This window comes from Lactuca sativa, chromosome 6, assembly GCF_002870075.4.
Source record: "Lactuca sativa cultivar Salinas chromosome 6, Lsat_Salinas_v11, whole genome shotgun sequence".
In the NCBI taxonomy this organism is placed as follows: domain Eukaryota; kingdom Viridiplantae; phylum Streptophyta; class Magnoliopsida; order Asterales; family Asteraceae; genus Lactuca; species Lactuca sativa.
Window position 1 is genome coordinate 92,471,585 of NC_056628.2, and position 24,156 is coordinate 92,495,740.

The 24,156-nt window shown below is 37.5% G+C and overlaps 1 protein-coding gene across 3 annotated transcripts; it reads right to left on the bottom strand.

Moving 5' to 3' along the window:
• Positions 1-9,033: 9,033 nt before the first annotated feature.
• Positions 9,034-10,861, bottom strand: LOC111895911 (F-box/LRR-repeat protein At3g48880). Of its 3 annotated transcripts, none has more exons than XM_023891962.3 (3): positions 10,704-10,860; positions 9,808-10,199; positions 9,034-9,585 (listed from the first exon to the last, which is right to left on the bottom strand). In XM_023891962.3, exons 2-3 carry the CDS (start codon positions 10,197-10,199, stop codon positions 9,135-9,137), a joined length of 843 nt encoding a protein of 280 aa, XP_023747730.1. In that variant the 5' UTR covers positions 10,704-10,860; the 3' UTR covers positions 9,034-9,134. The 3 variants fall into 3 exon arrangements, with proteins under 3 accessions (XP_023747730.1, XP_042751751.1, XP_023747727.1); XM_042895817.2 differs by having other exon boundaries at positions 9,035-9,585; positions 9,808-10,557; positions 10,704-10,861; XM_023891959.3 differs by having other exon boundaries at positions 9,035-9,585; positions 9,808-10,859.
• Between the last annotated feature and the right edge of the window lie 13,295 nt (positions 10,862-24,156).

Below are 24,156 nucleotides of genomic sequence, written 5' to 3' on the forward strand. Positions count from 1 at the left end.
CATTGGAAAAAAGGTTCCAATGTAAGGCAGAGCGAATAAGAAGAATCAAATGAGGCAGAAGGATAAAAGTTTCTCAAATCTGAAAAGATGGGAGAGTACTTTAGTATCAGTTTTGTGATCATCTTAATGATTAAGAAACCATATCACAATTAGTTCTCTAAGGAAATCTGAGTGCATTCTTATGACTAAGAAGAGGGATCTTGAATTGTTGAAATGGTTAAATCAAGAAGATGAGTCATACTTCGTTCCAATACAAGTCTTAGAGTCATACTCCAAGATTGTAATTTGAGTGACATGTCTTAAAGAAGGTTTAAAACACTTGTCAAATGTAAGAGTAAAAGTTTTGTACTCTTGTACATTTGAAATTGGTAAGTTATGATGTTTTGGATAAAACAAAGACCAACTTAGGCCAATTGTGTGAAGTGTTTGTCTTGATAAGAATCCACATTATCTCTTGGTTGTTTGACAAGGGTGTCTTATAGGTCAAGAGGACAGTGGGAGTCTTAAAAGTCTTGAAAGTATCAAGAACTAATCAAGAATAAAACCTAAAGTTCTTCACTAGCACATAACTTGAGGTTCATAACCTATCGTGTTGACATATTCTGTGCCCATTCCAGTTAAATTTGGTTTTGCATATGAGTTCTTAGAGTCCTCAAAGTGTTGCACAAACAACTTGGAAGTAATGGCAGGCCCTTGAGCTGCTAGGTGGCAAGAAATTAAGATTGAGTTCAGTCCATATGAGTTTGGATTTGTCATTATCTTTGTCTTGTGATTATGGTTTTGACAAATTCATATGGGTAGGAACTCATACACCATATAAATCTAAGTGTCATAAGGTTTCTCTCCGATTCATGAAAATGATGGTGAGGAAACACTTTCACTAAGTAGATTTTATCTAGATAGCAATTGTGATATTTGCATTCTCAAAGTCGTTAGTGGAGCGTGTGTGGTTTACCGGCACACTAACCTGGACTTGTGAGAAATGGCAAAAAGGTCTAACCATTATGATTACGGCATACCTCTTCATAATTGTTTAGACACACAAGTGTGCCATCTAAGGGAAGGTGTATGATTTTGATAAAGTTTTATCAAAACATTCTAGTATCAGAAATATGAACTTTGGTAAGGAAGTCAGTTGATTTCTGAGTACATGTCAAAGCTAGTGGGAGCATAAGTGTTATGCTAATAATCATCATGTAAGTGGGAACATGATAATTATGATAAGTATTGCAAGTTAGCAATGTTAATTATAGAAAACAAAAGGTTTCAATTGGGAAAAGTTGTTTTGCTATAATTAAGGGAGAGGAAATTATACTTCATCTCAAATCTATAAGCTTAGATCGTGAGGTTTTAATCATTTAGTCAAGGATATATATATATGAATTTCATGTTGGAATGGCTCAACATAAGGAAATTCTGTATATGGGTCCATTATTTGCGTTCTAAAATTCGATTATGATTACGGCATCCCTTTTCATAATCTGAATTATGAGAACTTGGCAAATTGAAATGGACATATTATAGCAAAAGACTGGTTTAGTCTTTATGTGAGACATCATGAATCGTGTCCCATATGCTTCGGATATAGGATCGATTACATGTGCTATAATCATCCGTTCTAAAATTTTCCAAATGCCTGGGGCATTAAGAAGGGAAAAGGTTTAGAACTGGATATGACTAAAAGGATTAAACAATTGTCGAGGACAATCTAAGGTTTACCAAAGATTGGTTGCTCAAGGACAGTTGGAAGTATAGTGATAATTCTGGAAGGACCATATTGACATAATCTGTAAGGAGGCAACTCTTGTTCAGAAGTGATAGTCAAAATGGAATCTGGAAATGTTTCAAAGTTAGAAATTTCAATCTGTGTAAGATTAAGGAAACTTAATGCAAGAAGGATGTTTCCAAGGAGTTGATCTCCTTTGGAATTCTCTGTAATGATTGTTGCCAAGTCTTTGTGTGTTTGTGCATAATAGTTACAAGAGGATCAATGCATATAAGTTTAGAATCTAACAGATTACAGTAAATGGCATGAATTTGGAATTCTTGCATTTGCGAGAAGGATTTGGGAGTGTGAAAAAAGAATCATTGAAGTTATGTTCAATTGATCTAGTTCACAAAGTAAAGATCATAGACAAACATAGTATGCATACTTGGTGTATGGCATGACTAGTGTTTAAGAAAACATAGTGTACATGCTTGGAGTATGGGACAACTATTGTTTTAAATTCAAGAATAAAGTTGATAGCTGAAACAGTATACAATGAATAATGTGTAATCATATGGTGATAAATAAAAGGTGTTTTATTTATGTTCAAAGGGTTGATACCATATTGGATTCAATTATTATTGTGTTTCACTTTGCATGTTTTGACTTCCCGAATAAACTAGGTTATTCTTCCGGAATGACTAAATTATTCAAACCATCCACAGTCGGTCATATGTTGGAAGTAGATATGAATTAAGACTGTCATGGGTTGGCTTGTAGAGGTCTAAGGTGTTGGACAAAGGGCTACAACACTCATGAGTGCTCATAAGTTCTGAGTATTGGATTCAACCCGCGCTCATTGGAATCACTTCATGGATGTTATCACGAGTGATCATGAGACGATAATATCTTATATTCTTCAAACCTAGAGATATGAGTTGTTACTATGAGTTGGTTGTACATTGATTGCACGAAAACGCATACGGTAACTCGGTGTTATCAAACGTGCCTTTGTGTATGATTCAACAAGTAGTAGAACAAGCCATATGAGTCGAAGTTTATCCATTCCTTTTACCTTCGAGATAAAAGCGATATCTGTGGGCCCCTCGATGATTTGATGATGACAAATGGAAGTGCTCGGCCGGGCCAGGACTGATTTGATTTGTTCAATTAGTTAGTCGTCATAAATCGAAAATCGGGAAACAACAAATGGACAGAGAGAATGATTATAATCCATGTCTCAGTCCATATGATATCTAGAATGGAGGAATATATGATCCCTTATCTAATGGACAAGTCACTGACAAAGGTCAGAGTTCATCTACAAGGTCAGAGTTCGACAGAAGCTTTTGAGAGCTACGATTGCCAGTTGGTTCCTGAAGTCATACGCAATAATAGTTTTAGACTTATCCAAGTGGGAGACTGTTGGATTAATGTCTAAGTCCATAACTATAATTGGTAAGACTTGACCCGACCCGGCATGGTCCATTTGGGTTGCATACCATCATGCACTTGGATAGACTATAATGAGAGAAATAAGACACTTATGGTTATTAATATATTATAAGTTCTAGTATATTAATAATAAGAATAATAAGATTATTTAATTAGTATTGATCAAGAATTAATCTAGGATTAATTAAGTGATCAAAAGAAGACTAATTAAATATATGGGTTGATTGTGTAAATCATCCATACTTGTATAGTGGGCTAATGCTCCATGGATAATCAAGTTGGGCTAAAACCCATAGGATGGTCCATGGATGCTCCATGGTGTATTTGTACCCATGGATCATGGAAATGAAAGGCCATGTCAATTAGGGTTTACATGGTGTAACCCTAACTATATAAGCTTCTTATTCTTGACCAAAATCTGCGACTAGTGTGTGAAGTGAAAGGGCTAGCCGATTTCATGAGTTGTAGAATTCTCTCAAGCTATTGTAAGTGTTTTGGTGATTGTGATTCCATTTGAGGCTTCCACACTATTGGGGCTAGGCACTCAAGCTTCATGAAGACTTTCTACATCAAAGAGGTATGTATTCTATCTTGTTACACTCATTGTTTTTGTATGCTAGATTAGGATAATACCTTGGATGTTCTTATTTGCATGTATAATAGAGAAAACATAGATCCAAGGTATTTAGGGTTGCATGTACACTTAGGAGTGTTAGAATGCTCAAAACCCAACAGTGGTATCAGAGCCTAGGCTTGCTTTCTCTTATACTTGATGCAAATTGCTGAAAAAATCGGTTTTCTGGCTTTCTGGGCACTGGACTCGCCGAGTCCATGAGTAAAATCATCCTACTCGCCGAGTAGGTTCATGCACTCACCGAGTAGGAGCCCCAGACAGCATATATTCGACGTTTTTGGCTAGAAATGGACTAGGAACATTACCCTAAGTTGTTTTTGAACTTATAAACTTGTTTTTGATGTGGTAATGTTCATGCTAATCCATTTTCAAATTTAAGTAGTGTACCACTAGAGAGGAAAAAAAGAGTTTCGTATTGATTTAGTGCCCGGTGTGGCTCCGTTAGGCAAGACACCGTATCGTTTAGCTCCGCCTGAGATGAAGGAGTTGTCTATGAAGCTTCAGGAGCTCTTAGACCGAGGATTTATTCGTCCGAGCACTTCCCTGTGGGGAGCATCGATTATGTTCGTGAAAAAGAAAGATGGGTCATACATGATGTGTATCAATTATCGAGAGTCGAACAAGCTAATGGTGAAGAACCGTTATCCGCTTCCGAGGATTGACAATTTGTTCGATCAGCTCCAGGGTGCATCTTGGTTTTCCAAGATTAATATTCGGTCGAGATATCACCATATTAGGATTAGGGATGAGGATATACTGAAAACGGCCTTCAGAACTCGTTATGGTTATTATGAGTTCGTGGTGATGCCATTTGGTCTCCAAATGTGATTTTCGGTTGCGTGAGGTGTAGCTTTTGGGGCACATCATCAATCAGGAGGGTATTTTGGTCGATCCGGCCAAAATCGAGGCGATAATGCGTTGGGATTTTCCAAAGAACGCATTCAAGATCCGAAGTTTCATGGATCTTGCATGGTACTATTGTAGATTTATTTAATATTTCTCCAAGATCGTCGTACCCTTGACCTGATTGACCAAGAAAAGCATGACCTTTCAGTAGGGTCCAGATCAGTAGTCGACATTCGAGACCTTGAGGCTGAGATTATGTGAGGTCTCGATTTTAGGACTACCTGATGGATTGGACGACTCTATAGTGTATTGTGACGCTTCTATTCTGGGATTAGGAGCGATTCTGATGCTGAGGGGGCATGTGATTGCTTATGTTTCAAGGCAATTGAAGCCTAATGAGAAGAATTACCCAATTGATGACCTAGAACTGGGGGCGGTGGTGTTTTCCTTCAAGATTTGGAGACATTACTTGTATGGGGTCTGATGCACCATTTTCACTGATCAAATGAGTCTGAAGAATTTGATGGATCAACAAAATTTGAACAAGAAACAGAGGAGATGGCTCGATGTAGTTAAAGATTATGATTGCTATATTTTGTACCATCCCAGGAAGGCCAATGTGGTGGCCAATGCCTTGATCCATAAGGTGGCAAGTGCTCCGATCAGAGATGTTTGCATAAGGATGACAGTGATTTTTCCTCTATTGGATATGATCAAGGAGGCACAGGCTGGAGGACTAAATAAGGAGAACCAGAAGGTGAAGCGGGTTCAGGGGCAAATTCCACTTTTTGTTCGAGACGGTCGATGTCTATTGACCCAGTGTGGTAGAGTTTGGGTATCGGCTTCCATGGGTGTGAGGCAAAAGATCTTGGAGGAGGTGTATAAATCCAAGTTTTCTGTCCATCCGGGGGCCACGAGGATGTATCGAGACTTGAGATTGAGTTATTGGTGGCCCTTCATAAAGCGGGAGATTGTATGGTTTGTTGAGCGGTGTTTGACCTATAGGAAGGTCAAAGCCCAGCATCAGAGGCCCCACGAGAAGATGGAACCGTTCTGTATCCCCATGTGGAAATGGGAAGAGATTTCTATGGATTTTATCACGAATTTACTTAAGACGACACAGGGTCTGGACTCCATCTGCGTTATTGTGGATAGGTTGACCAAGAATTCTCATTTTTTCCGATCTCTGAGAGTATCTCCGCTGAGAAGTTAACATATATTTATGTGCGGGAAGTGATGGTTAGACACAGGGTACCGGTGTTCGTCGTTTCGGACCATGATGTTTGTTTCACCTCCAGGTTTTGGAGGAAGTTCCATGAGGAGTTGGGAACTCAATTGCATTTTTGCACTCCTTATCACCCCTAGAACGATGGTCAGAGTGAGCGGAAGATTCATATGCTCAAGGATATGCTTCGGGCATGTGTATTGGATTTCGGAGGGAGTTGGGATACTTACCTTCCACTAGTAGAGTTCTCATACAACAATAGTTATCATGCTAGTATTGACCGACCCCATTTGAGGAACTTTATGGTCAGAGATGTAGGACTCCAGTTTGCTGGGGAAGGTCAGACATCAATTTATGGGGAGTACTGAAGTGGTACTTAATACGACTGAGTTGATTTTGCATGTTCGCGACCGCCTTCAGACATCGTAGAGCCGACAAAAGAACTATGTGAATAGGCGTAGATCGAACCTAGAATTTCAGGTCAGGGATATGGTACTCCTGAAAGTGTCACCCTGGAAGGGTGTTATTCGATTCAGGAGGCGGGGGAAGTTGGGCCCCGAGTTTATTGGCCCGTTTCGGATTATCGCCCGGGTAGGCAAGGTTGTGTATTAGTTGGACTTGCCTAAGGAGCTTGGGCAAATCCACAATATATTTCACGTTTCATAGTTGGGGAAGTGTGTGGAAGATGAGTTGATGGTTGTATCTCTTGATGATATTCAATTTGATGAGAGGTTGAATTATATGGAAAAGCCCATTGCGATTCTGGACAGAGAAACAAAAGTCCACTGGAACAAGGAAGTGAAGTTAGTAAAGGTGCAATGGCAGCACCGAAGAGGCTTCGAATGGACCTGGGAGCCAGAGGACGAGATGAGGAAGCATTATCCATACCTTTTTGCATCAACAGACTTCGAGGATGAAGTCTAGTTCAAATGTGGGAGTTTTGTAACGCTTGATCCATGTATTATTCATTTCTCAACATTTTTAAGGTTTTGGTCTGGAACTCGACGAGCTGGGGAGCTCTCACTCGTTGTGTAGGAATCTATTTAGCTAAGGAGTTTAAGAATCCAACTTAACTAGTTAGGGAGCTCCAACTAGACGACTTGAAAACTAAAGATGAAACCCTAATTTTAGGGTGTTGCACCCTATATAAAGGACGTAAACCCTCTTTGCTGGCCTCCCTACCAGCCTCCCTGTCTAGAGAAACCCTCGATTTGTATTCCATCTTGCATCTTGTGCGTGGTGAGCTTAAAAGAGTTGTTTTTTGTGATTCCTGAAAGGATCTTGAAGGTGGGAAGCATCTAGTTGGAAGGAGGGGATTTAGATCCAAAAACTCTTCTTTACAAGCAACATTTTTGAGGTATAAAGTCGTCACTTTGACATGTATTCATCTAGATCTCCTTGGTTTAAGTATGATTTTGGGGTTTTGGTTGAGTTGTCCAAAAGATGTGGATTCCAGGGGTTGTCAAGCTAGATCTGACCCCTTCATGACCTCTTGAAGCTTAAAGTTGCAAACTTTATATGTCCCTATGTCCCATACATGTAATATGTAAATTATGAAGTCACAAATGAGCCTTAGAGGGTATTTCTAGCATGCATGGACATAAAGGTGGAAACTTTACGTGTTTTGCCTACCTTGGGACATCAGATCTATGTTTTGGAACATTAGAGTGAGAGTTTAAGGGCTTAATGGGTCAGGAGCCTCTTAAAAGGACTTAGGGTTTGAGTTTGAAGCTTTATAGATGGTCCTTGAGGGTAAAGTTGGAAACTTTACCCTTCTAGACATCATTTTCAAAGGGAATTGAGGTTTGCAGTCTTTGGATTGAAAGGAAACAACTTAATGCATTAAGAAGTGGGATTTCTGGCCAACTCAACGAGTTCATGAGTGAACTCGACGAGTTGGTGTGATTTTCATGATCCGGCTAGTCAACAAGGGAACTCGACGAGTTGATAACCAAACTTGGCGAGTTGAGTCAAATTGGAATGTTGACATGGACTTTGAATTTGAATAATGTTGACTCTTAGGGTTTGAAACATTGATTCTAATTTGAGGAGCTATTATGTTTAGGGATTGAGTAGAGTAGATACTCAGAGACAGGGACTATTCAACTATTTTCAGTATTTGAGGTGAGTCTTTTCACCACACTCATGGCTCGAAGGCACCAAGGCCGTCATATTAATTAATATGATATCTTTGTATTGAAAGGGAAATGATATGTTATTTGGTTTATGTATGGGTTTATGTGAAGACCATGGGGTGAGCCCATGAGGCTTGTCAAGACCATGGGGGAGCCCATGACAAAAGAAAATAAGACCATGGAGGTAGCCTATGACATTCCATTGAAGACCATGGAGGGAGTCCATGGCAATTTGTATGTATATGTATGAGCATGACATTATGTGATTATATGATTAATTTGTGTGATCGGGAAACTCTCTAAGTTTGTGCTTACAGTTTATTTGGATGTTTCAGGTACTTCTATTGATAAAGGTAATGGCCCGGCTTGATGATGAGACATGCATTCCCCGGTGTTTTTACATTTAGTTTTGTATACTCTACATTTTCAAAATAACATGGATATGTATTGAGATTTTTATATTTACTTTCGTTGATGTTATGAAAATGAAAGTTAAATTTTTTTTGAAAGTTAGGCTGTTACACCAATAATTTACTTTGCATATTTATTAACGAGAACAAACAAAATGCACTTTTTCATGGATATAACTCTGGACCAAAGTACCAAAATTAACCATCCTATAATTCATTATTATGCATATCATAAGTTTATTTTTTATGGCATCTACAATGTATTGAATTTTACAGAGTTCGATAGATTGATACATCATTTTTCTAAATTAAATAAAACTCCATTAATTTTTTCTTACAATGCATTAAACTGTAAAGAGTTCAATAAAAAGTTACAAAAGCTAATTTATACTATCTATTCAAGATTAGAAAACTTTTATTTTTACAATCGAAGAGTTCAATAACCATTGAACTCCGAATTCATTGTGTGCCAAGATGACATCTCACTATGGTAGAGTTTCATCAATTGAATGACAACTAGATTTGCCACCACTTTCAACCATCTCAATGAACTATCATTGTTATCATTGTGGATAGTCTTACAAACAACTCGTCAGATTAATCAATGCTTTCACTTCATATGCCAATTACAAATTTCTTTGTCATTACTAAATGATACATGATTCTTTATTCAACATGCTTCAGTATTGAAGCCATGCACACAATACAAGCAAAACTACAATTACGACAACTGTATTATTGATGAATATAAGGCACGAGATCCCTCATGTTTAAATACACGAATACGACTTGCAAGTTCCTGTATCTCGTGATCGCCAGCCACACCTTTAAACTTGCTAACATCGAGTTGCTCAAGTTCCTGGCACCCTTTTAGGATCACGATTAGATCGTCCCTTTCAATGGCCGAATACTTTAAATCTAGAGTCTTAATGTGTGGTAGTTGGGACGCTATGGCTAAAGCCACATCTGCATCGAGCCATGGAACATAAATACTTAAATGATTGAAGTTGTGACAGTGTTTACTAATGTTGGCAATGGTTTTCTTCAATCCGATCAAAGATGCAATTTGTAAAGCCTCTAATTTTTTGCAGTTGCAGATAGAGTTTGACACTTCAAAGTTAATCACATAGCTCAAATAGCTTGGTAAAACCAATTGCTTTAAAGAGGGACATCTACATATCAAAAAAGGATAAACACTACAGAGGTTAAGGTATAGGACACTAAATCCTAGAAGTGTGAATTTAACTATTGTGGAATAGTATTAACAGACCAATTCCACCAGTGTTGTTTTTGACCCATATATAAATTCAATAATCTTGACCCGAAGTCATTAAACAATTACAATGCACACCCATTTTGTCATGTCTAATGATTTTACTATCGAATCAACTTACCTTTGAGCTATCCATGCAATTTGACCTGCTTTCAAAACCGATTCAGGGTGAAACACAATCGTGGTTACAAGTCCATGGCTACGCTTGATTGCAAATTGAAGGAACTTGTCTACTGAATCATCGGCATACTTGGTATAGTCAAGTGGCTTCATCAGACAAAAATCTGACCATGAATCCTCGTCTATTTCCAATATCGGCTTCGGAGGTTTGGAACTTTGTAAACAGCGGGATTTAGTAAAGATGAGTTGTTCCCAACATTGAGGATAGAATGTAGCATCATACCAATACTTGCAGACTAAAGGAATAGTGTCTACGAGTGATTCAACTCCGACTCTCCCAAAAATCTCAACGAGACAGTGAATGGGCAACTCGTTCCAATCTCTTTGTTCCATCTTTGAAAAAAAAAATGCAGGGAGTCGCCAATAGTTTTCAGCGATATCATGCATCAATAACATCAAAAAGTTCATATTTTAATGTGGATCAGATCTTGTCAGAAATAAATTATACGTAAAATCATATAACTTATAGATAAAACCAAAATAAAATATTCTACTGTTAGGTAACTCGATCACATCGCGACAAGTATTCAAGTATATAACGACGAAAATTAAATAAAAAAAAAAGTACTGAAAATGAGATTGTTGGTTCAAGGAAACCCAATTGTGAACTCATAATCATCAACTATTTTTTATTGAACTTTAAAACTTTTTCATCTCACCACAAAATTCATGCTGATCACCTGCTCGCAATCTAGGCAGACACAAATAAAAATATTCAGATCTCACAACATTTTTTGTTGAACAAAATTACGTTCGAAGATATAGGAGCATAAAAGAATTAGTAGAAAACACTTTATAACTTGCAATAAAAGAAAAATGAAACCGACATAAGCTTACCGGAAGATTGTAGAGAACGAATGCAGTTGATTGGGCTTAGAAATAATACCAAACTATGCAGACCAGGATGGAAAATGGCGCATCTATATTAGTATACAAGGGAGGATATGATCAATGTTATGGAAGTTGGAGCATTATTTAATATATAGGGGCCCAATCACTCAATTTTAATCTTTATTGTATTTGTCTTTAAGAGATCTTTTTTTTTCCTTTTTGCCCCGGACCCCATATATGTTTGGACCGGTCTTGATTTTAATCAATAAATAAACCAAAATACTGAAATAGTCATTATTTTATTCAAATGCATAAAAAGTAAAGATAGGGGGAGGGTTTTGAAAACGAGTAAAACTAAAATGAAATACGGTAACAGAAATACTAGAAACAAAAGTAAACAGAATCCGGTTTCAAGTACTATTCACCTAATTAATCTAAGCTAGTGATGAATCAATGTCAATTGTACTCTAAGTTGATACTGAAAATTCTAACAAGCTCTAGCATTAAGTTTTGTGAGAATATTCCCGACAACATACAATACTCCTCACAAGCTCGGGAACGTAAGAATGTGTCATTTTAGTATACACCAAAGTTAATGTACCATTCCAAAAATAAAGGGTAAAATTTCATTTTTATTATAATTAAAATACTATTGTAGCTTTGTTCAAATATTAAAAAACCATTTCAAATAAAACATTTATCAGAGTTCATTCTCAAAGATCACATATTGCGGAAAACATGAGTGTATGCGCTGCAATCATCCCGAACTATTTTATTTGAAAATTGGAGTACCTGAAACATAAACTGAAAACTGTAAGAACAAAACTTAGTGAGTTCGTCAAATACCACATACCATACATATTAAACGAACCATATAGGTCATACATAACTGTGAGCCATACATACCATTCATATACCATAATCAATAAGAGTGTTATGTGTCAACCATAGTCTTGTCATTATGCTATAAGTAACCTTGTAGTCTTCAATGCCAGGTCGGTGGCCAAAACCCTGGGTCTTACAGACAAGTGCCAGGAGCCACCTCCTGGTCTTCCATGCAAGTATCACAAAGACAACTAGCATAGTATCTTTAGCTACATAACTACTAATTACCAGAGTTCAGACTTTGGTCTTGCATACAGGTTGCCAAGAGCTGCCTCCTGGTCTTTCATACATAGTGCCCAGGGCTAACCCCTGGGTCTTCCTACAACACATAAACCAAATGGGCCGACATTTGTTCTGTTGATCCTTAGAACAGTGATGAGATTCACCTCAAATACAGCAGCTCACTAAAAGAAATCCTTAGTTGTTGCCCTGTTGGCTTCCTAAGCTGTCAATACCAACAATACACCCAATTAGGAATTGGGTCCCAAGCTATAATCCATAATCCTTACTTGGGGTAAAATAACCATTTAAACCCTGACCCAACATGAACCAAAAATGAGGCCCAATTCCAAAAGACCAACAAAGGACCGCTAATAGCCCAAATTTTCAAATTGGGGCCAACCCATATGAGTCTTATCCAAAGCCCATAATTTTCTTGATTACAAATCTGATTACCTCAAATACCCCCTTAGAATAACTCGGTCAAAGGCTAAAGTCAAAAGTCAATGTCACCAGCCTGAGTTGACCCAACTCGTCGAGTTTATCCTTAGACTCTTCGAGTTCAACTAACAATCTACGAATTTGGTAAAAGTCGAGCCGACTCGCTAAGTTTATCCATAAACTCACCGAGTTGCCACAAACTCACATCCTAATAAATTAAGTCAACATTATCGACTCTAACGACTGCACAACTCACATCTAAACCAATATAAGATCTAGAAGTGAAAAGTTTCCAACTTTACCCCTACGAACCACCTAAAGGGGTCCAAACCCAAGCCCTAGATAGCCACGGAAAGTTTCCATCTTTATGCTTAAGCATGACTAGAAGGAGCTCAAAAGCTCAAAAAGGGATAAATGAAAGACTTAACGGATACATGAAGCCCTTAAACCCACAAAGTTGGTACCCTTATGCAAAAAGAGCGCATGAAGATCATGGATCTGAAAGTATAAACACTTGGTACTTCTACTTCCCCATCAACCACCCATCCATGGTCAAAAGCATACAATCTAACCCAAAAAGATATCTAAGTAAATATTAAGCAAGGTTAGAACTTTGTATCTGAAATGTGTTGGAAATGGAGCAAAGAATCAAGATTTGAAAGCTCCTACTTGAACCACCACCTTGCACCAAGCTTCTCTTCCTTCAATGAGCTTCAAACACACCAAAACACACCCACAATGAGCTCACAATACTCAAGGAGGCTATAGGGTTTCGAGATTAGGGTTAAGGGCTATGGAAAGTTTCCATCTTTATGCTTAAGCATGACTAGAAGGAACTCAAAAGCACAAAAAGGGATAAATGAAAGACTTAACGGATACATGAGGCCCTTAAACCCATAAAGTTGGCACCTTTATGAAAAAAGAGCTCATGAAGATCATGGATCTGAAAGTATAAACACTTGGTACTTCTACTTCCCCATCAACCACCCATCCATGGTTAAAAGCATACAATCTAACCCAAAAAGATATCTAAGTAAATATTACGCAAGCTTAGAACTTTGTATCTAAAATGTGTTGGAAATAGAGCAAATAATGAAGATCTAAAAGCTCCTACTTGAATCACCACCTTGCACCAAGCTTCTCTTCCTTCAATGAGCTTCAAACACACCAAAAACACACCCATAATGAGCTCACAATACTCAAGGAGGCTCTAGGGTTTCGAGATTAGGGTTAAAGGCTGTGGAGGTAGGGAATGAGGTCAACACCTGGGATTTAAGGTGTTTAAATAAGGTGTAAATCGCTAAAATTAGGGTTTCTCAATCAGCGTCCAACTCGTCAAGTTTCTTTCAACAGCCCGTCGAGTTGGTCCATAAGAACACGTGACCTAAAAGCTTCCAACACGTAGACTTTCCCACAATCAACTCGATGAGTTGGTCCTTAGAAAAAGGGATTTATTCCACAATTGATCTTCTAGATTCCGGGTGTTACAACTCCCCCCCCCCCTTAAATTAGATTTCGTCCTCGAAATCGTTCCTTACTAACACACGTATCAAAACAAACAACGTAAGGAACACAAAAAAAAATATTATGCGCATAAGAAAATCTTCCCAAGACAACCGAAACCCCAAATCGAAACTTCCATCCCGAGGACAATAATCAAACCTTCATCCTTTGCAACCTACTTCTATTTTTCTGATACATGAAATCTATCATGGTCTGACTCCCCGACAGACTGCCCACGCTAAAACAACTACTTTTCAAACTCTCAACGAATAACAGACCAAATATAACACTTCCAACTCTGAACATACAACGTGTAACGCTTGTGTTTCTAGTTCTTTAGAGGATTAGGAACCAAACTTACAAGCTAGAATTACCAGAAGAACTAGACGGTATTCATAACACTTTCCATGTGTTTTATTTGAGGAAGTTCATGGGGGATGTTCCCAACATAATTCAAATTTCTTAATTATGGTTGGATGAAAGCAAGATGTTAATTGAAGAACCGGAGGCAATCGTTGACCGTAAGACTAAGAAGTTGCGACGGAAGATGGTCGATTTAGTGCTTGTGCGATGGAATCATACGAATGTGCCAAATCTCACCTGGGAAACGGAGAGTGATATGATGAGTCGCTATCCACATTTGTTTGTTGATGTGTGATTTTGAGGACGAAATCAGCCTAAGGGGGAGAGAATTGTAAGGCCAGGTTAGGCATTAATGATGATGTAATAGTCTAGATCAACCTTTGTAATTTATTTTGAAATAATAAAATATATTATTTGAGTATTATGTGTTTTATACTTAATTATTATAATTTAATGAATTAAGGATAAAAATATGCGTCGAAAATAAATATTAGATGAACCCGATATGTATATAGAAAGTTGTAGTGGTTGAAACAAGGATTCTGGAGATATAAAGAATACCGATATCCGAGTTATAACGAATAAGATATAACCAGTCGAAGTTTCGCGACAGAACTGACACGACGCTGTATGACATAAAAAGTGAATTTATGATAAAGTGCTTTTTAGCCTTAGTAATCTAAACTAAATCCAGAGTGTTCGTTAAACCGAGAATGTTGATATAAAGAACACCCAAATCTGACTTCGTATGAGGAAATTATGATTTTTCTTTGTTTCAGATTAGCAGTAAACAGCCCGAAACTCGAATTTTAGATCGAGTAGTTTTTAGCCAAAACAACCTTAAACAAGAATCGAAGATCTTATTGATAATAGTTCAATGGCGAAAAGACAGACGAAAATGGACGTCGGATGAAGATGTTATGAATTTTTAACGGACTTTTCCTGTACCGGCCTATTAAAAATATACCTTTTAAAAATAATTCAAAATTAGCCGAAGGAGTCTAAACGAAAGTTGTAGAGCATGGTCTCACCTAACCATGGATATAAAGAACGTCAAAAACAGAGCTCGTGTGGGAAAATTACGAATTTTTGAAGTTTTAAAAATTCGGAGTACGCCCAGCGTACTCGTGTTCATGGTCGGAGATTGGCCACATAGCCCTACTCTTTTGCATCATGGAAACATGTCGTAGCCTTGATGCGTCCGGACTGATTTCTTTGTATGCCCATCGTACTCGATGTACGCCCAACATACTGGTTGAAGAGGCAGTACACTCAGCGTACTCTAAAGTTATGCCCAACGTAACTCGAATATTCAACCCCTATAAATAGTGAACGATGCCATCCGATTTTAGGTTACAACTTTCATCCTCTCACCCTTACACTTTCTTCTATTTTGCCAAAAATTACCCCAAGCCTATTATATCATCCTATCATCATAAGCATGTCCCGAAGAGCCCGAAGATCCCGAGAAAAGAGTTTTTTTGAAACGAAACTTTGTCGGCGTGAAGCCCAGTTTTTGGGAAAACATCATGATTTTATCAGAAACGATCGTTTTAAGAAACGAAGTGCTGCCCCATGATCATTAAATCAAGTGAGTGTGTAGTCACTTTCATCTTACACATATATATGAAGTATTTTCTATAAAATACATGCTATGTGTAATTATATTATTTGTTTATTTGAGATTGGTGTTGAATAAATATTTTATACAAGTTTTAAACTGTATATGTACTTTTATCTACAAATATGTTGGGTAAATCATGGGTAGATGAAATACTTGATGTGTGTTAAAATGATGAGAGGTCGCGATGTTGTTGTTGTAGTAGTAGTAGTCATCTACGGGATTATGGATGACGACCATGGACCTTTCTAGACAGTCCAGTGGAACGCTACCAGGTTTGCAACCTGTAGGTGTTGGTGAACCATATGTACACTGGTGTACTCCATCCCCCTCATGGTTACCCTAAGGACATGTATGGCTAAGGAATTCACATAGCAGTAGTGTCTATCCCGATGATGATCCTTAGGCTAGGTCCCTTGTGATAGGTGTTTAGGGACGTAAAGTGAGGATAACGGGAACGGGTAATCAGGGTTATTGTCGGTTGATGAAATTAATAAATTTATTGTCGGTTAATGAAAGTAATAAATTTATTATTTATGGGGTGAAAAACCTATATGCTCACTAGGCTCACAAGTCTGACCCACTCAGCTTTTTATATTACAGGTAGTGGACCCAAAACATAGTTTGGATGATGAAGATGGATTTTTGGATTATAGGCCAGTAGTTGTAAATAACTGTTGTAAGGCTTATGATGTACTGTTTATGCTTTTGGTCCGTATCGGAACATGACATCTCGAGGTTTTGATATATAATGAAAATACATACTTCTTTAAGAAATGTTTTGATAAATTTTTATCATGTTTTGTTTTCAGGACAAATTCCACAACATCTTTTAAAATATTAATTTGATTTTATTTTAAAAGCATAAATTAAGTCGGTCTTGTCTGGCCGAGAAATTTGGGGATGTCACACAACGGTCTTTCCAAAACTACTGAAACCATCCTTAGAATAGTTCTTCAAGACCGATGAAGAGCGAAACCGCAATTCCTTGAATAAAACCAATCTTATCTCACCTGAATTCCGAAACCTAAAGTGTCAATGGCTTGACTCCCTGTCAGACCACCCACACCGAACCGTCACCTTGACAACCTCATAGAGTTTCGTACCAATAGTATGCTTTCGATCCCCGACCAAATCGCTACTTACAAGGGAACATTGCCACTAACCAAATACTACTACTGAATACTTATACTCGACAAAAGGCTCAGATAATCCTGCAAGTTGGAAATTCATTCCTACAACGGTTAGACTCAGACGATAGCTGCACAACAAGGCCAAATCAATTACTCTGAGATTAGTCAATCCCACTGTAAGTGACATGGCCTTTTCCAAACAACTCGTTATCTCGCTCCCACACAAAACCTCAAATCACAACTATTTCCCGAAGCACCATGCTGCCTCCTGGATGCTTCCCACAAGCAACCGAGACCTCCTTGGTCCCGACTCCTGTCAATTATCTAAAATACTAAATTCTCGCCCAGATGCTGAGAAAAAGACACTCCCACAGTCGCCTCACATGACTTCCGAAAGAAAACCTCAACTGACAATAATTACTCGAACCATCTCGATACGAAACTCGATGTTAAACTGAAAGCTACATAAGCAATTGTCATCTTATAGCCTTGTGAATAGTTCCACCCCAACCTAAAACATCTAAAGAAATTCGTGAGCAAGTCAGATATTTGCCACAATCTCACCGATGTATAGGGTCCGGTGAATGCTACGAGCCACACTGCTGTCTTACAACACTTCCTACACTATCTGACCACTAATGAATGCTACAGGTCACCCCACAGTCCTACTTCCATACTAACTACTAACTAGCGAATGCTACGGGTCACCCCGCAATCTTACCACATCTGCCGCTTAATACATTAGCGCTAATCTTTCAATTCAAACATATCTAGGATCGAGCATGCACTCGAACCAACACCCAACTAAATTCGGGTCATGACTGGAATCCCCAACCTGGGTTCCCCCAAAGCCTACTTTCAAACACCAACAAGATGCGAACCCAATGTTGGGAAGTTTCCCGAACTCCCCAACTTACACAATCCACAATCCAAACGGCTACTTATGCCGCCTTCTTCTTCGACATGAATGCGAAACTCCACCAAGTTTCACAACTGCTTCTGATTATGGATTTCTTAACCATTCTCCCCCACTTTGATTCGTCTAAGCCCCAATAGCACCCAATATTGGAAGTATTCCAAATCCCTCTAACCTATCAACATGTTGATGACCTGCACATCACAATGCTAGTGATCCAGTACTAGCTGAACTCAAAAGAGTGCACAATCCCCAAAGACAAGCTAAACACCCCTAAAACCTAGCAGCACTGATAACCACTGATGGTCAAAATGATATCACACTTAAATCTTGAAGTCCTAAGGATGAATGCTCCAATCTAAACCACCATAACCGTATCGGCCGCAGATCCGGGCTAGTCAATTTAGACACAATAAGAATCAAAAATGAGTTTTTGATAGAAGATTATTTAGAAGTATTAACCTTAACGAAGTTGTATTATATGTTAAAAGGGTTCGATACATATAAAGAACGTTGAAATCCGAGTTATAACGAAGAAGTTATGACCCGTCGAAGTTTTTCGGCAAAACCGGCATGACACCGGGTGACGTAAATAGTGAATTTACGACAGAGGACTTTTTAGCCTTAGTAATCTAAACAAAAGTCATAAAATATGTTAAACTCAGAGTGTCCATAAAAAGAACACCCAAATCTGACTTCATATGAGGAAGTTATGAATTTTCTAACATTTGGCATAACAGTGCACCACCTAAAACTCGAATTTTAGATCAAGCGGTTTTTGGCCTACACGACCTAAATGAGAATTGAAGATCTCATTAATAGTAACTCAATAGTAAAAAGACAGACGAAAATAGAGTATGTATGTAGAAGTTATGAATTTTACGCGAACATTTAACAGTATAATCTCCTCGTACTATTAAATTTAAGACCGGTCGAGAATTAGCCGACGGAGTCAAAATGAAAGTTGTAGATATTATTTTTGCCTACGTGTGGATATAAATAACGTCAAAATGGAGGTCGTATGTGAAAGTTATGAATTTTAGAAGTCGGAAGTGTTGTGCGAAAATTGGTGATGTGGCACAAAATCTTGGCCATTGCTTTCTCCCCATGTCTTGCCACTAGATGGTGACATGTGGCATGAAGTTCAGCCATTTTCCACCCTATAAATAGAACCTCTCCCACCCTTATTTTCTTCACACCTTTCCCATTCTTTCTTCTCTTCACTCTCTCTCTAGAACCTCTCTCTAGCCCCGAAACCCCCCGAAAAGCCTAGGGTACCTCCCTAACACGAGGCGGAAGCCCCAGAGTGCTCGACAGCTCCGAGAAGAAGATATTTTCAGCTCAGGAACGCTGCTCCAACCAAAGCTCGGTTTTCTATAAAACTCGTTGTAAGTGAGCTACGCCTATGCTATTTTTAATATATCGTTTATTTAATTATAGTAACGTTATTAGGAACTTATACTAAGTACTTGGGCTATTATTATGTAATAGTAATAATAGGTAGACTATTAATTAGTCTCGGAGAATAATAGACAAAACTCTAGTGGTAATAATACTCGGTTTCGTCGAAGGAAATTATTTTTAAGAAGCGAAGCGCTCTCTGAGTTCGGATTCACCACCTTTTCAAGTGAGTGCATAGTTACTTTCAGCTTACACATAGATATGAAGTATTTAATATATATTACGTGTTGTGAGTGCATAATTACTTTCATCTTACACATAGATATGAAGTATTTAATATAAATTACATGATGTGGGTGCATAATTACTTTCATCTTACACACACACACACACACACACACACACATATATATATATATATATATATATATATATATATATATGAAGTATTTAATATATATTACGTGTTGTGAGTGCATAGTTACTTTCATCTTACACATAGATATGAAGTACATAATATAAATTACATTCTATGTGTGAATATTGTCTGAATGCTTGCTTTCTATGCTAGGTGAAATATTTTTATACACGTTTTAAATGATTTAAACTATATATGTATTTTATATCTACAAAATATGTTGGGTAAAACATGGGTAGATGTAATAGTTGTTGTCTGACCAAATAAAATAATAAGAGGCCTCGATATAGATGTTATTGATGATCCAGTCATCTAGCGGAGTATAGATGACAACCACGGACTATTCTAGATAGTCCAGTGGAACGCTAGCAGGTGTTTATTTGAATTGTCTGTTTATTTGAACTGTGTGCTCACCAGCAGTACTCCATCCCCCACATGGTTGCCTTATTTGACATGAATTGTTGAGGAACCCCCGAAGCATGAGTTTTCACCTCGATGAAAGTCCTTAGACTAGGTCCCTAGTGTTAGATGTTTTAGGGACGTAAAGTGAGAATAATGGGAACGGGTAATCGGGTTTGTTTGGTTTGATAAAGTTAATAAACTTATTTATTATGGGTTGAAAACCCTATGTACTCACCAGGTTTTCCAACCTGACCCACTCAGTTTATTTGTATCACAGATGTTGATATGAAGTCACATTACACTAAGAGATTAAGGAGATATAGATCACTAGTGATAATGAATGTAAGTTCTGTTTATTCTTATGTTTCTGTATTGACGATGACATCCCAAATGTTTTAAAATGAATAAAAATAATTTTCTTCGGAAATGCTTTGAAAACGTATTTATCATGTTTTACTGGGAACAAATTTCGCAACATTTTTATTAAAAGATGTACTCTGATTTTTATAAAGCATAAACAAAATCAGTTTTTTATGGCCGTGAAAATAGGGATGTCACAATAACAGACCATTACCCTTGGCACCCTCGAAAGCCAATCCACACACCAATACAAAAATTTCCGAATTCTAGTGATACTGGATAATAAACTTGTTGAATTTTGACCAAAAACCTTCCACACAAAGCCCCTGAACCGATTTGAACTACGACCCATGATAATGTAGAATACTCCAAACCCGCTATGATGGAAAGAACCCTTCACTAAATGAGTACTGATTCGTGGCATGGAAATGACATATAAAATTTCTTGAAGTTATAAACCAAAAAAAATGTCACACCCCCGAACCAGAACGGTGGAAACATCCGGGGGCGGGTGACTTCGTCTTGTAATATCACCATAGTGTATATAATTGAATCATAGACAACATAATCATCACACATGAAATATAACAACCATCATAGTTTACATATGTGTGTTGGTTTACAAATTACATTCCAAATATTTAATGTATGAGGATAAAAAAAAAATACAACAAAAATTCATGTATTCTTGATGACCAACCTGCTTAATGATTCCCTGAGAATACAAGTTATTTTGAAATCGTCAACATATATAATGTTGGTGAGTTCATAAGCATGTTTGTATTGTAAACACCAGAAAATCCGATATCTTCTGTTGAAAATGGTTTGAGAATTTTGTTTCAAATATAGTATTAAAGCAAGTGTGTTCTTGTTTTTGACAGTGTATATAATGAGTGTTCCAGAAAATCTGATCTTTTCTGCTTGTAAAAGAGTTGTGGCCTTAGTACCCTAAGACCCGAGGAGTGTAATAAAGGTATAATTTGTACAATGTATCATGAGTATAGTATATGTATTTTGTTAATTTATAGTGTTTGTTAATCTCTATGTGAGTCGTCATAACCATGCTTGATATGACTGATTTTCCTGTCATAACGTTCTTCACGCGTCGCTTGTTTAAGGTAAGACATTTGTCACCCTAGACTGGCCTAGTTTAGCTGTAGCGAACAGCTCAGGTGTGGGGTTGTCAACCCCGCATAGATCTATACACAAACTCTCACTCTCCCTCCAAGAGACTCTGGTTATAACTAGAGGACTTAAAGTTGTACACTAGGTAAGTGGGGATGAAAATGCATCTCACATGAGCCTTAACTAAATTTATGCAAACAGTGTATCACATTATTTACCGCCTTAAAATAATGTTTCGAGTATGTGTCTGATTACAAAACAATGGTGCTAAAATACCATTTGTTTTTATCAAAATGTCAAGTATTTAATGTTATTAACCCGATTTGTATAAAATGTGTCGTAAGACCCAATAAGCATGTAAATAGGTGTTTAAGGCCCAATAACCATGAAATGAATATACAAGGCACAATAAGAAAATGAATGGGTATAACAAGCCCAATAAACATGTTATAGGCGTGTCAAGCCCAATTCGAGTAAAAATGTTGTAAGGAGCCCATTTATTATGAAAATGATGGTTTTAGTCCGATCTGTGCTAAAAATGACTTAAACGGCCCACTTTTATTAGAAATTACCTTTTTGGCCCAAGTAAACAAGTTTTCTCAATAAAGGCCCACTTTTGTCAAAATTTAATTATTTGGCCCACTAAATCCAAATATTTACAATAAAGGCCCATTTTCATTTTAAATGACATTTTAAGCCCAATAAAACCGAAAGTTTGTAAATAAGGCCCATTTTGATAAAAAGGACAGTTTAAGTCCATTATGGCCAAAAATTTACATTTTAAGCCGATGAAACCATGAATTTTCCAAATAAGACCCCTTTTTATGAAAAATGACCATTTTAGCCCATTAAAATCGTGAAGACTCAAAAGAAGCCCATTTTTGTCAAAAATGAAAATTTTGACCCCTACAAAGCTGTGAATGTCATAAAACCCATTTTTATCCAATATGGCTCTTTTGGTCCTCTTAAAACCGTGAATTATCATAGAAGGCTCACTTATTGTTTATTTGTCAAAAATGACCCTTTTGCATTATTTCTTTTTTTTTCTAGTAACTTTTGTATGTTAAGACTTTTCAACATTTTGTAGAGTCACTTCAAATATCTTAGTTTACTAACATCATCATGATTTGGTAGGTACTTCAAGTTTTTGAAAGTTTAACAAGCTTGCATAACATATTCACACCATATAACATAAAAATAGACACATACATGCATAAACACTTAGATCTAACACAAAACCAACTTGTATTCTCCCCCAAAACATAGTAAAACCGAAAACATGGGGGTATCAAGCTCACCTTGGTGATGGATTCGGTTTTGATGAAGAAATGAAAGAGGATGAAGGTGTTTTCGGCCTTGGATGCTTCTTTGAAATGAGTTTTCAAATTCTAGGAGGTTCTAAGAGCATGATCACGAAAACAAGGTGCTTATGAGCAATGATCTAGCATAAAATGGAATAATTCCACTTGAGTTTAGTCTAAGACTTACCAAGTGGATGGAAGGCTCCAAGAGGATTATTTGAACACACACTCTAACTCACGGTTTTTAGAAGATAAGGTGAGAGAGTTCTTGATAGTTTAGAGAGAATTTGGAAGTGGAGTGAACCTTGAATTGATTTTTGGTGAAGGAAAGAATGGCCCTTGGCCGAAGAAGGAAGAGAGAAGAAAGGGATTAGTGTGGTATTTTCATGATTGTTAATCTTCTAATTGTCTAGATGTTTGTTGGGAAAAATGCATTGATTACCACCATGTAAACCTTAGGTGCCATCAAGTTTAAATCCAATCAAAAAAATTTTTCTTTAAAAATTAGGATTGAGAGGGGATGAAAGAAAAGAGTATTGGGCTTGGGCTTAAGATGCAACCGAAAACACATTGGCCTAATAAAGGTTTTTCGGCCCATTAGGCTTACATATGTGTTTACGGCCCAAAATGATAAAAGGGATGGGTTTTCGGCCCATATAATTTAAAGAAGATGGTTTTTGGCCCACTAAGGCCCATGATGAGTCTTACGGTCCAAAATACTATAGTATAATGAATGTGGGTCCAACTAGGGCCCAAATATGGATTCTTGGCCCAAAAGAACCAAGTTAAGGGTTTGTTGGTCCATTAGGCCCAATAAGAGTATCCTGGTCCAATAAGAGTTAAGACCAGGAAGTTAGGGATTCAAGCCCAAAGTTGAGTGAATGTAGCGTATTAACTTAGGTTTTGAGCTTGCATAAGTGAGTTTTGATTCGAATTGTTTTTTTTGAATGAATAACATGTACAACATCATACTTAGAGTTACAAGATACCCCAAAAGTAATTACACATGGACATAATTTACTTGCCTTAACATACTAGTTTTGACTCAAAAGTTAAGAAATAAACCATGGGTACACTTACGAAAACCGATCCAAGATTCCAAACAACAAAATTCAAATGAGTCCAAAAATAAAGAAAAAGTTACATACCCGCAGAAGCGTCTGCTGGAGTTCTGACATCCCTTTACTGACACTGCAAAGCTTAAATCCTCTCTGCTAGGGCTCCTGTCCTACCCTCTCGTCCGTCGGTAATTCTCAAAGTAGCTGGAGCAGGCGCACACACTGCTCCTCTCCTCAACATTGAATAGTCGGCCTTCTTGTAGCTCACCCGATTGTAATGAAAGCATAATGGCCTTGCCCCCTGGGGACAATC